The 12,015-nt window shown below is 53.8% G+C and overlaps 1 protein-coding gene across 1 annotated transcript in view; it reads left to right on the top strand.

The window, feature by feature from the left end:
- Window positions 1-2,426: 2,426 nt before the first annotated feature.
- LOC133767323 (cytochrome b5) overlaps window positions 2,427-12,015 on the top strand; it is a 30,924-nt gene continuing 21,335 nt past the window's right edge. Inside the window, exon 1 of the mRNA XM_062201803.1 lies at window positions 2,427-2,676. Within this exon, the coding sequence (XP_062057787.1) occupies window positions 2,548-2,676 (129 nt within the window). The 5' untranslated portion in view covers window positions 2,427-2,547. The remainder of the gene's footprint in view (window positions 2,677-12,015) is intronic.

Below are 12,015 nucleotides of genomic sequence, written 5' to 3'. Positions count from 1 at the left end.
GGAAGATTTGTTACGCGCCAGACACCTTTCAGATACAAGCCAATGAACGCACTGGGAGCTGAAAATATGAGTGTTGAAAGTGTAGTTAGTACATCCAACCTACTGCAGAGAACAGCTTAGCCACACAGGACTTTGCAGAGCACCCAGTTTAATTTCATGACTGCAAGGCTGGCTGGAAGCCAATCCAACAAGGCCAGGGAGGATTGTACTGTGTATCACTAGCCTGGAAAAAGACCCAAATTCAAAACTGAAAGTATGGTTTCTGTTGAATGTGCAGCATTTTTACATCATCATAAAGTAACAAAAGCAATAGTTTGAACCATCGTAAGTCAGAAACCGTCTGCCTATAAAAATGCTTCTTAAAGCTCAAGATTAAAAAGTCCATTATTTAAAAATGGACAGGCCGGCGCTGCAGCTCACGAGGCTAATCCTCCACCTGAGGTGCTGGCACACAGGGTTCTAGCCCCGGTTGGGGCGCCATTTCTTTCCTGGTTGCTCCTCTTCCAGTCCAGCTCTCTGCTGTGGCCCAGGAACACAGTGGAGGATGGCCCAAGTACTTGGGCCCCGCACCCACATGGAAGACCAGGAGGAAGCACCTGGCTCCTGGCTTTGGATTGGCGTAACGCTGGCCGTAGAGGCCATTTGGGGGGTGAACCAACAGAAGGAAGACCTTCTAACAAAATGGACAAAAGATTTGAAGAGACATTTCACTGAAGATCACATACAAATGGCAGTTCCACATTCAGGCCACAGTGAGCTATCACTGCACACCTGTTAGAATATGTAACATAACAACACAAACAACAGTGATGGGACCAAACATTGGGGAGGGCAGGAAGCTGCGTCTCTCACACACCGCTGATAAGAACATAGCATGATACACTCTGGAAGGTGTTTGGCAATTCAAGATACTCTTACTAAGTGTCCCAGTGGTCACTCCTGGGCATTTATCCTAGAGAAATAAAACCTGTTTACATAAAAACCTGCATATGATTGTTCACAGATGCTTTGCTGTAATAGCCTGAAGCCGGAAACAACCAAAATATCCCTCACACAGCGATTGGTTAAACAAACTGTGATCCTCTGGCACATGCGTGCCATGGAGTAACACTGACTAATGAGAAGGAACTATGAGTACACTTACAACTTTGATGAATCCCTAAGGCATATTATGCTAAGCGAAAAGGCCATCCTCAAATGGCCATATGCCATATGATTCCATTCATATAACATTCTTGAAATGGTAAGGTTATGTAGATGGAAAACAGATGCCTGGTTGTCAAGGTCAGGGATGGTTTGCAAAGGAAGTGGGTGTGGCTGTAAGTGGGTAGCACCTGGGAGCCCTCTGTGGCTCTGTTCCAACCTAGTGGAGGTAACAGAAATCTACACAAGTCCTAAGTCAGGACGGAACTGTACAGAATGTCAACGTCCTGGCTTTGACACTGCGCTATAAATTAAGATGTAACCATTGCAGGATGGGTGTGGGGTGCGTGGCACCTCTCTATTACCTTTGCAGCTTCCTGTGAACCTGTAATTCTCCGGGAAGTAAAGGTTAAAGAAAGTACAGGGCTTCCAGGCCAACATCTCAACGTCTTCGTTGGCATTGGTTGGAGTGGAATCAAGCAGCTGAGTGTTACGCGTGACTCACAGTTGAGTATCACAGCGCAGTCACCTTCCTAGCACCACCCAGTCCTTAGGCCTCTTAACACCAAGGCCTTACACTTGGGCATGCGTGAGGGAACGCACATGCATTTTTGGGATGGTTTCCTCCCTCCCGGGCTGGGGCCGCCTGCAGGGCCGGCTGAGGCCCCGCGGTCACCCGGGGCCCCCATCGCTGCGGGAGGGGCCCGCGTGCCCCGCCGAAGGGGCGCTTCTTCCGGGCGGAGTTTGTGCCGCCCGCTCCCTCCGGACCCGGGAGCGGACGGCCGAGGCGCACACGCCGCGCTCCTACGTCGTGCGGGCAGATTCGCGGCCCCGGGCGGAGGTCAGCGACGCGGCCCCGCTGTCCGCGGCGGGCGCCCGGCACGTGCGCCTCGCGGGGAGCCGTCGGGAGGCCCTCCGTCCCGCCCAGCGTCTCCACGACGCCTGCGGAGGCGGAGGGCGACCGCTGACCTCGGCTCCTCACCAAACGCCCGGCCACTGCGTGCCGAGGCCGCTACCCTTCCTGGCGTGAACCCCGGCCCCCATCGCGCATCTCCCGCCGCCGTCTGCGCAGTCTCCGCGATGCCCCGCCCTCCCTCCTCGCGCTCCCGCCGCCGGGTGACTGTGAAGGGCAGCTCCCGCAGCCAATCAAAACCTGCGCGCTGGGCGCGGGCACGCTCGGGCTGGAGCAGAGGGTCGGCCGAGGGCGGAGCCCCTTGAGCGATAAGCTTCCTGGCCAATCCTCGGGGGCCTCGCGGCGCCCGCCCCTCCCCTGCCGCGCCACCGCCCTGTGTCGGGCGCCGGGCCGGGTGCGCTGGGAATGTCCCGGGCGGAGCTGGTGGAGACGCTTGCCCCGCTGCACCCGGTACGGCTGTGAGTGCAGGGCCTGGTCCGCCTGGTGCAGAGATGGCCGAGCAGTCAGACAAAGACGTGAAGTACTACACCCTAGAGGAGATTAAGAAGCACAACCACAGCAAAAGCACCTGGCTGATCCTGCACCACAAGGTGTACGATCTGACCAAATTTCTGGAGGAGGTAAGTTGGGGGGCGGCGGGCGTGGCCGGGCTTGGGGGAGCTCCCTGCGTCGGCGCCGCACGCTCCGCGGGAGCTGCACCCCCGGTCTGCACAGCTGAGCGCGCTCGCCTCGGGCGCACCGCTGTCCTGGCTCTGCACCCCCGGGCGGGCGTCTCGGGGAGCCCTGCCCATGGGGGCGCGCCGAGGACCCTCGCCTGCGCTCCCGCCGCGGGAGCCCCTGTGGCCCCCCGCCCCCCAGGCCTGCCCGGCTGTCGGGTGCTGAGCTGCCCTGCAGGGAGTAGGGGGAGAGGAGATCCGCTCTGTGCTCAGGTTGCGCTGCGCGGGGTCTCCGCCTTTGGTGGGCTTCTCCCGCGAGCCGCCTGGGGACAGCGCGCCGGGGTCGGGGTCGGGCCGGGGTCCCTGCGCGAGCCGCGCCCGGTGCATCTCGGCGGCGAGCACGGGCCTGCGGCTTGCTGAAGCCCAGGAAGAGGCCAGGGCCCCGGAGTCAAAGTTCGGCGGGTGGGACCCGGGCCTCGTAAAGCAACTTGGCGTGCCTGCAAGGGAGAACAATCCCTGTGGTGAGACGTGTTTTCCACGAGGTTATCCTGTCACTGCCCACTCCGAGCGGTGCTAGCCCCTGCCACCTCTGGGACCGTATCACCCTGGGGGAGTTCGAGCCATGAATCTGCAGAGAGAATGAGAGACCCCCGGCGCGGGCACTCCCTTCCCTGGCTGGCTCTCCAGGTCTCCCACGTGGGTGCCAGGAGCCCAGTGACATCGCTGCTTCCTCCCAGGGTCTGTGCCTGTGGGCAGCTGGTGTTGGGTTCGGGCCCAGGCTCTCCATGTGGGATGCTCACCGCCCAGCGGTGAATCTTAGGCAGCACTGAGGCTCACACACACACGCACACACACACACACACACACACACCCCGCCTGCTGGTTTTACTTCTCCCCGGCTTCCTCCTTTCCCTCCTTGGTGGGACCCGCAGTGCTGATTGCAGCCCGACCTTGGGCACAGAAGTGGGCCGTTCTCTCTGACTCTCTCCCCTCGCCTTCCTGCCCTTTTGCCTTTGTGATCATGGAGAGACTCCAGCGATAAGGAAAGGCTGTTGTGTCTTCCCTGCTAGACCTCAACGTGGAAGCGTTTTGTTCTTTGTGGCTCTGGCGAGCGTGGAGTTGTGGAGGGCTAGCAGCCTCCTCGTGTTCTGAATCCGCCCTCGCCCGCGGCCTGGCCTGCTTTCTCGTGGCCCGGCGTCTCCCCTTCCTTCAGAGTACCACGGCCGTCCATGCACACCCGCGTCCCTGTGGAGAGATCAGCCAAGGTCCTGCCTGCCACCTACACTCCGTGCTCAAGTCCATGTTTGCACAGCGGGAGGGTGATGACAGTGCTCACTTCACAGTGCTCCTGGGAGAATCAAACCAAACAACCGCTTGTCAAACACCCGCCTGGAGGGCTTTGACTCATTTCTAACCCCCTCCGGTGGTAGGGAGGGGTCTGGGCTGGGCAGTGGCCGCCAGCCCATAGCATCCTGTGCAGCTCGGCGTTTTGTGTGAGTTTCTGGGTAAAGGTGTAAGAGTGGCAGGTGATGTTGAAACAGGAGAGAAGGACACAGGTTGGAGTTCAGCTGTTGTGCAATGTGAGCTCTGCCCTTCTAAACTAAAGCTGTTTTGTTCAGGAGGAAGGGTAGAAACCTAAGAAGGAAACTGGGCTTGTTATTAATGATGGGATAAAGAGCAGCAGGTGTTGGGTTCCTGCCTAATACTTACTTGGAGGCAAGATTATGAGCCTTATTGCCTACATATTTTTTTTAGATTTATTTTATTTATTTGAAAGTCAGAGTTACACAGAGAGAGGAGAGGCAGAGAGAGAGAGGTCTTCCATTCTTTGGTTCACTCCCCAGGTGGCCACAACGGCCAGATATGCGCTGATCTGAAGCCAGGAGCCAGGAGCTTCTTCCAGGTCTCCCACATGGGTGCAGGGGCCCAAGGACTTGGGCCATTGTCTACTGATTTCCCAGGCCATAGCAGAGAGCTGGGTGGGAAGTGGAGCAGCCGGGACTCAAACCAGTACCCACATGGGATGCTGGCAGTGCAGGCGACAGCTTTGGGCTGGCTCCCAAGGAGTTTTATAAAGCACAGTTCTCCCCAAACCCCCACCGCCTTTATGTTGTTAAAATGGAAACTTTTTTCTGTGGAACATTTACTAGTGGTCCTGAGATCCTGGGATTCTTTCTGCTTCATACAAATTGATGGGTTTTGTAGTCTTAGGCCGTGGTCTCCAGAGTAGGGTGGGTATGTTGTAGGAACTGTCTTATTCCAGTGATCATGGCGGCTTAGATTTCATAAACCAGGGGTTCTGAGCCTGGGGAACTGTAGTCTTCCCAGGATCTGGGCAGAGATATGAGTTAACAACTCATTGTCCTTAATTCTGAAAAACAGGAACACATTTTTACCCTTGATATGGCTGCCAAGTTAGGACTGAAAAACTGCTATGTGCCTTTTTGTAAGCAAGTGTCCTTTTTGTTTGTTTGTTTTTAAAGGCAACAATGCCTTTTATCTATCTATCTGTCTATCTATCTATCCATCCATCCATCTATCTATCTGAGAGGCAGAGCTACCATCTGCTCATTTACTCCCCAGATGCCTACAACAGCTGAGACTGGATTGGGCCAAAGTTGTGAGCCAGGAACTCAATCCAGATCTTTCATGTGGGTGGCGGGAACCCAAACCCTGGAGCCAACACTGGCCCCTCCCAGGGTCTGCAGTGCAGGACACTGGAGTCAGAAGCTAGGTGTAGAACAGACACAGCCGCCTTAGTTGGTGCCCATACCCTGTGCTACACAGCTGCCCTGCAGAGGGGTTTGGTCCTATTCTGATTCTCATACTAAAAAACTGTAATTGTCAAATATGCCTTTGATGATAGAAAATGGGGACATTATTAGTTTTTACTTAATGTATTGGTTTAGTAGATAAAGCTTAGCAAATGCAACGTTGGTGGGAGAAAAATATAAAGGGATCTCTGGTAGTGGTGGCCCAGGAATCTTAGGGGAACAGGACACAGAACCAGGTCTCCCAGGGCCGCCTGGAGAAGGTGACTCTGGATCTCATGTATTTCTACAGAATTTTTTTTTGTTTGTTTGTTTATTTTTGTTTTGTTTTGGTAACTGTATAGAAGAGGTTTCAAGGGACTATTTTGTTGTAAAATAGTAAAAAGAACACTCAAGATTACTAAGTTTTGCTTTTTGTGGTCTTTAAGGTGGGTGAAAATTGTAAAGAAGAAAAGAAAGCAGGTTATGCAGGGCAGCCTGGGTGCATCACTAATTTCTAGTGGAGGCAGATGCTTGTTTTTATTTTTTTTTTAAGATTTATTTTATTTATTTGAAAGACAGAGTTACAGAGAGGCAGAGATAGAGAGAGAGAGAAAGGTCTTCCATCTGCTGATTCACTCCCCAGATGGCTGCAACTGTTGGAGCTGCACTGATCTGAAACCAGGAGCCAGGACCTTCCTCTGGGTCTTCCACATGAGTGTAGGGTCCTAAGGACTTGGGCCATCTTCCCTTGCTTTCCCAGGCCATAGCAGAGAGCTGGATCGGAAGTGGAGCAGCCAGGACTAGAACCAGTGCCCATATGGGATGCCGGCACTGCAGACTGTGGCTTTAACCCACTGTGCCACAGCACCAGCCCCAGTGTGGATTCTTGTTATTAAAGAAATGTTCCAGAATCATAGAAGACAACCAGAAAGTGCTGTCGCCTGGTTCCACCAGACTTCTTCGCCAGTTGGATTAGGGTAGGAAGGCAGCTTGTGGCTTAGGCCTGTCCTGGAGTTGACAACCTCAGGCAGAGGGAGGAAACAGGCTATTGTGTCAGCTGCATGTGCAACGTGTGCGAGAACACTTGAAAAGTGTTATGTCTAGAGGAGGCGTTCTCATGACAATATTTTGCTGAAAGCTTTTTTTTTTAATAAATTATTATCTTCTGTGTGGTATTTCCAATGTTTATTTAGCGGGAACACATCCCAGAAATGATGATAACCAGTAAAAAGAAACGATTCAAAATTCAAGTATTCACCTGAAATATGTACGTTTTCAAGAATCTGTGCTATGCGTATTGGGAAATCATAACTTTCAGGGAGCTTTTAGACATGCAGCGTTACTGTTCTGGGGCAAAGAATGCTTGTTCACCATGAGGAACTGGACAGTATAGAGAAGCGCCAAGGACAGTGTCAAGGCCGCCCAGGGCCGTGCTCCCCAGCGCTGGACACCAGCTGTGGCCTGGCAGCCGTCCTCCGGGCGGCTCTGGACGCAGGCGTCTTGCTCACCAGCGAATTTCGTGCCCCGGACACGGTTGTGCACTCTGCAGCTTTCCCTGCTGGGCTCCGTGTGGAGGAGAATGTTCCCTCAGGAGGCCCTTGCTAAGGACAAGGATCCTGCCCGTGTCTGCTCTTCCCCCTTCACACACTCTGCTCTTTGGTTTCCTTCGAGTGGGACTCCTGGGTGGACGCACATACACACTCGTGGCACCCATGACCACGCTCACGGCCTCGCCACTCTGGAGCTCTCCCCACTTGAATGCTCGGATTTATGCACCTGTATTTTTGTCAGAAGAGGAAATGTATGGGGAGGTTCTTTTTAGCATCTTAAGGATGTAAATTCTTTTGCGGGTGGTTATGCTAATACCTTGTCCATCCTTTGAAAACCTTAGCTGTGGTCCCCAGTGCCAGCCAGGCTCCTTGTCCAAGGCTTGTGAGCATCTTTGTAGCTCTGCTTTCTTCCTTATTACCTCCGAACTTAGTTTTCTTGGGAATACCCACTTCAGTGTCTTCCTCGCCTGGCTGCCTACACCGTTTCCCGAGTTCTAATCTGGGAACCAGGAGAACGAGTTGAAGGTTGGGCTGTAGGATCTGGCCTGTGCAGCCTGTGGGTGAGTGGCTTTGACTGGGGAGAGCAGGCTTCTCTGGTGATGGAGAAGCTACCTCCTCCTGTGCGTGGAATCCTGAGTGTGTCTCTGGTCCTGGGGGCAGTCATGTGGGGCTGGGCACTGGGCCTGATAGCCTCAGGCTTACTCACGGTCCCTGATCCCTGGCGTGTGGTTTGAGGTGGAGAAACTTGAGTGCCCAGGTTGAAAGCCTTGTGTATCTCAGTGCCTGTTGTTTGTTGGCAGAGCTGCAAATCACGCTTTGTGCAGCTGCATCCAGCATGGGCCAAAATATATCCAGCCTGCATCCCCTCTCCCCATCTTCCAGAAAGTGTTAAGTCTTTCATTAATCCCCCTGCTCTCTAAAAATTGCCGGTGAGCTAAGAGCATTCTCTGTGGACGCCTGCTGAGCATCATCAGCTTTTGCATGGCCCAGTAGTTTGCCAGTTTTTAATCTTGTAAATGGCCCTCAGGCTGTGGTGGAGGTGGCCTCCTCCTTAAAGGCGTGAAAGTGCGGCAGGGGCGGCGGTCCCCTACCACGCTGCAGTCACAGCTGGGAAGGAGCACCAAGCCCGTGTCCTTAGCTGCTGACTGCGCCAAGGCAGGAGGCCTGGGGACTTTTGAAGATAACCAGCGTGGCTGGAAAGGCAAAGCCGGCCCCTTGCTGTGGAGTTGCTGACGTTTCCCTGTAGGAACAGGGGAACAAAGGGATGCTGTGATGCTAAGATCTGAACACAGGCAAAACCTCTGGGAGGCCAAGGGCCACACGGGGGCTTTCTCTCCAGCTGTGGATATTGTAGCATGTTGCCTTGCCCAGGGTGAGGAAGTAGCCACGGGGCACTTTTTAAGTGGAGAGAGGTCGGTGGTGTCCTCAAGGACTCTGCGTGCTCCGTGAGAGCCTGCCAAGCCCTGTGAGCAGGTTCCTGGCTGACGGGGAAAGGCCCCTTGAATAGCTACCCTGCATGGAAGTCTAAGGAGCTCGCTGCTCCGATGGGCAGATCCCTGAGTGGGCCCCGCTCATCTTTCCCCTGCCTTCCTCTCCCCCGTGGGTCTGTCACCACCTGGGGCAGCTGTTGGAGCATCTCTCTCTCCTGTGCTGTTAGCACTGGAGCCCTTGACCTGTCTCCTGTGGTGGCCACTGTGGAGTGAGCCCTTGGTATTTCACCTGTCCCTTGCAGCTCGAGTGACGTACGCTGAAACCACATAGAGGAAGAAGAACAAAATGGAGTGTCATTGCTCTGCTCCGTTCCTTTCTTAGGCCTCCCCTGTGTTTACAATAAAATCCTATCTCTCTGCCCTGCTTTGAAAAGCTCTGGGTGCTCTGTCCCAGCCTGTGGCTCCCTCTCTCGCCCGCCCTCGCTCTATCTCAAACAAGCCGCACTTGTCCTGCCCTTCAACCTTGGTACCAGTTCCCTGATCACTGTCCTCTTTCCATTACGGCTCCATGTGTGTCCTGGCCCCCAGCCAGGAGATGTTCTGCCCTCCCTCTCCGCCAACCTTGAGACGAGTCAGTATCTGAGATTTTCCTTGGCTCTGTCCAGCGGGTGTGGGCTTTCTCCTGGAGCACACCAGGGCACGTGGCAGGCACTCAGTAAGCGTGGCCCCAGCGGGTGGAAGAGGAGGTTCACCTGGAGGGGGTGCGTGGGCCCCAGCTGTCTTGCTCTCCTGCCTTCCTTGTGCTTACACACACACACACACACACTCATGGCATGCACACACACCCACACATGCACACACACGAAATACACGCACATACACATACACACACTCATAGCACACACATACACATACACATGGCACACAATACACAGCACACACATGCACACACGCACACACATGACACACAGACATGCACACACATGGCAGACACATACACACACAACACACATACACTCACGGCAAGCACACATACACACACGATGCACACGCACACTCACTGCACACACATGCACACACACATGACACAACACACATGCATACACACGACACACACGTGGCACACACAACATACACACATGCACACACGGCACACACATACACACGGCACACACATACACACACATACACAACACACGGCACACAGACATGCACACACATGGCACACACATGCACACACATACAACACACATGCACACACATAACACACGTGGTGCACACATACAGCATATATACACACATATGGCACACACACATACACATGGCGCACACATACACAATACACACATGCACACACGACACATGGCACACACATACACATGGCACACACATACACACACATACACAACACACTCACGGCACACACATGCACACACAAATGACACACACATACACAACACACATGCACACACATAACACACACGTGCACACACATACAGCACACACACATACATACGGCACACACACATACACATGGCACACACACACGGCTCATGCTGGTTTTTTGGGATGTGACTTCTTCCTCTAAAGACGTTTGTTGGGATTCTGTCCCCAAGGGTTTTAGCACTCAGCAAGTAGCAAGATGTAATTGTGAAAATCTGGATTGTGTTGTGGGGTCAGCAAGGGACCCAGGATGGCACGGAGTCAGGGTCCTGTTGCAGTGCGTAAAAAGAAAAAGGAGGGTGAAGGGTGAGGGAGGCACATTTTCCCGGCTCTACACCAAAGCCCTCCGGCTGTTGGCCGGTAGAGCCCTCCCCCTTCTCCTGTAGAGATGCTTCTGCGGGCCCTCACTGCCTCCCCTCCCCTGACCCTCGCCCCACAGAACCGTCCTCAGCGTGGTCAGGTGCAGTGCTGCTCTCCCGTCCCGCAGCTGCCTTAGCCTGTCCGGAATCCCCCCAGCACTGCCTCTGCTTTTCTGTCCCTGTGTGGCGGAGCCCTCTGCAGGGGGTATTGAGGCTGAGGTCACAGGTTATCTCCTCCCTTCTACACCCCAGGAATTCCTCAGCACCGCCCCCACCATGGCGCCTGTGCCCCACTCACCGGTGCACGCTCCTCTTGATTCAGCAGCAGGGCGTGCGGGACCAGGGCCGGCCCTCTTGGCCCTTGGCTTCCCGAGGCGTCTTCTGGTGTCTTCCCATCTCGCCGGCTCCCTTCTGCCACCTCGGTGTTGGAGGCCCCAGAGCACGGGGCTTTCCACTCTGCCTGGGACCTCTCGTCCCTGTCACGGCTTTAAACGCGGGGTGACTCCTGGGTTGTTAAGTCCAGACCTGAAGCCCCTGCTCCCGAATGCTGCACATGTATCCCACAGACCACTTCCCGTCTCCTCTCAGCTGTCTGATGCTCATCTCACGCCTGAGGTCTGAAAAGCGGAACCCCCAGTTTCCCACCCACATCTGTCCCCATCGCAGCTGATGGCTTGTCTGCCCATTCGGAGGCTCAGGCCAAACCCTGCGGTCAACCCTGACTCTCTCTTGGACTTCACCTTCAGTCCACCGGAACACTCTTGGCTTCCCTTGGGTGATGTGGTCAGTATCAGCAATTTTTGCTAGCCGTATTCCTGCACCCTGCTCTGAACTGCCCTGCTGCCTCACCTGGTATCTCTTGTCTCTAACTTTGTGTTCTCCCTGTGACAGAGTGATGCTTTGCCAGGATGTGTCATCGTGTTTCTGTTTAAACCCTCCACTAGCTGATTTTACAATGTTGGATACAGTTGCAGTAGTTAGGACACGTGGCTCGGGCAGAAAAACATACGTGGATCGGTGGAACATGGTGGAGAAGCCGTAAATTGACCCACACAAATGCTTCAAACTGATTTTCTTTTAAAAAATTATTTATTGGGAGGGAAGAGAGAGCAAGAGAGTCTGTCTGCTTGTTCACACCCCAAATGCCTACAACACCTGAGTTTGGGCTGGGACCAAGCTGAGAGCCAGAAACTCACCTAGGGCCCCATGTGGTCAGCAGGAACTCAGCCATTTACTGAACTGTCACTGCTGCATCCCAGGGTCCGAATTGTTAGGGAGCAGGAGCCAGAGCTGGGTATCAGATTCAGGTACTCTGATGTAGGAGGTTGGCATATCTTAACTTCTAGGCTGAGTGCCGGCCTCCCTCCAGCTTATTATTATTTATTTTTAAAATTTATTTGAAAGGCAAAGAGAAAGAAAGAGCTTGTATCTACTGGTTCACTTCCCAAATGCTTGAAGCCAGGAGCCAGGAATTCAGTCTGCGTCTCCCACATGAGCGGCAGGGACCCGACTACTTGAGTCATCAGCTGCTGACCCCGGGGGTGTGCAGGAAGCTGGAACTGGCAATGGAACCAGACTCCACCCAGTCACTCTGATAGGGAATGCAGATGTCCTAAACTATGTCTTTTTTTAAAAAAAATTTAAATAGCCATACTTTAAAAAAAAGATTTATTCATTTGAAAGATGGAGATACAGAGAAGGAGAGAGACAGAGAGGGAGGGCTAGATCTTCTATCTGCTGGTTCACTCTCCAAATGGCTGCAACAGCC

This window comes from Lepus europaeus, chromosome 9, assembly GCF_033115175.1.
Source record: "Lepus europaeus isolate LE1 chromosome 9, mLepTim1.pri, whole genome shotgun sequence".
Taxonomy (NCBI): domain Eukaryota; kingdom Metazoa; phylum Chordata; class Mammalia; order Lagomorpha; family Leporidae; genus Lepus; species Lepus europaeus.
This window is presented reverse-complemented; position numbering and strand designations above follow the sequence as displayed.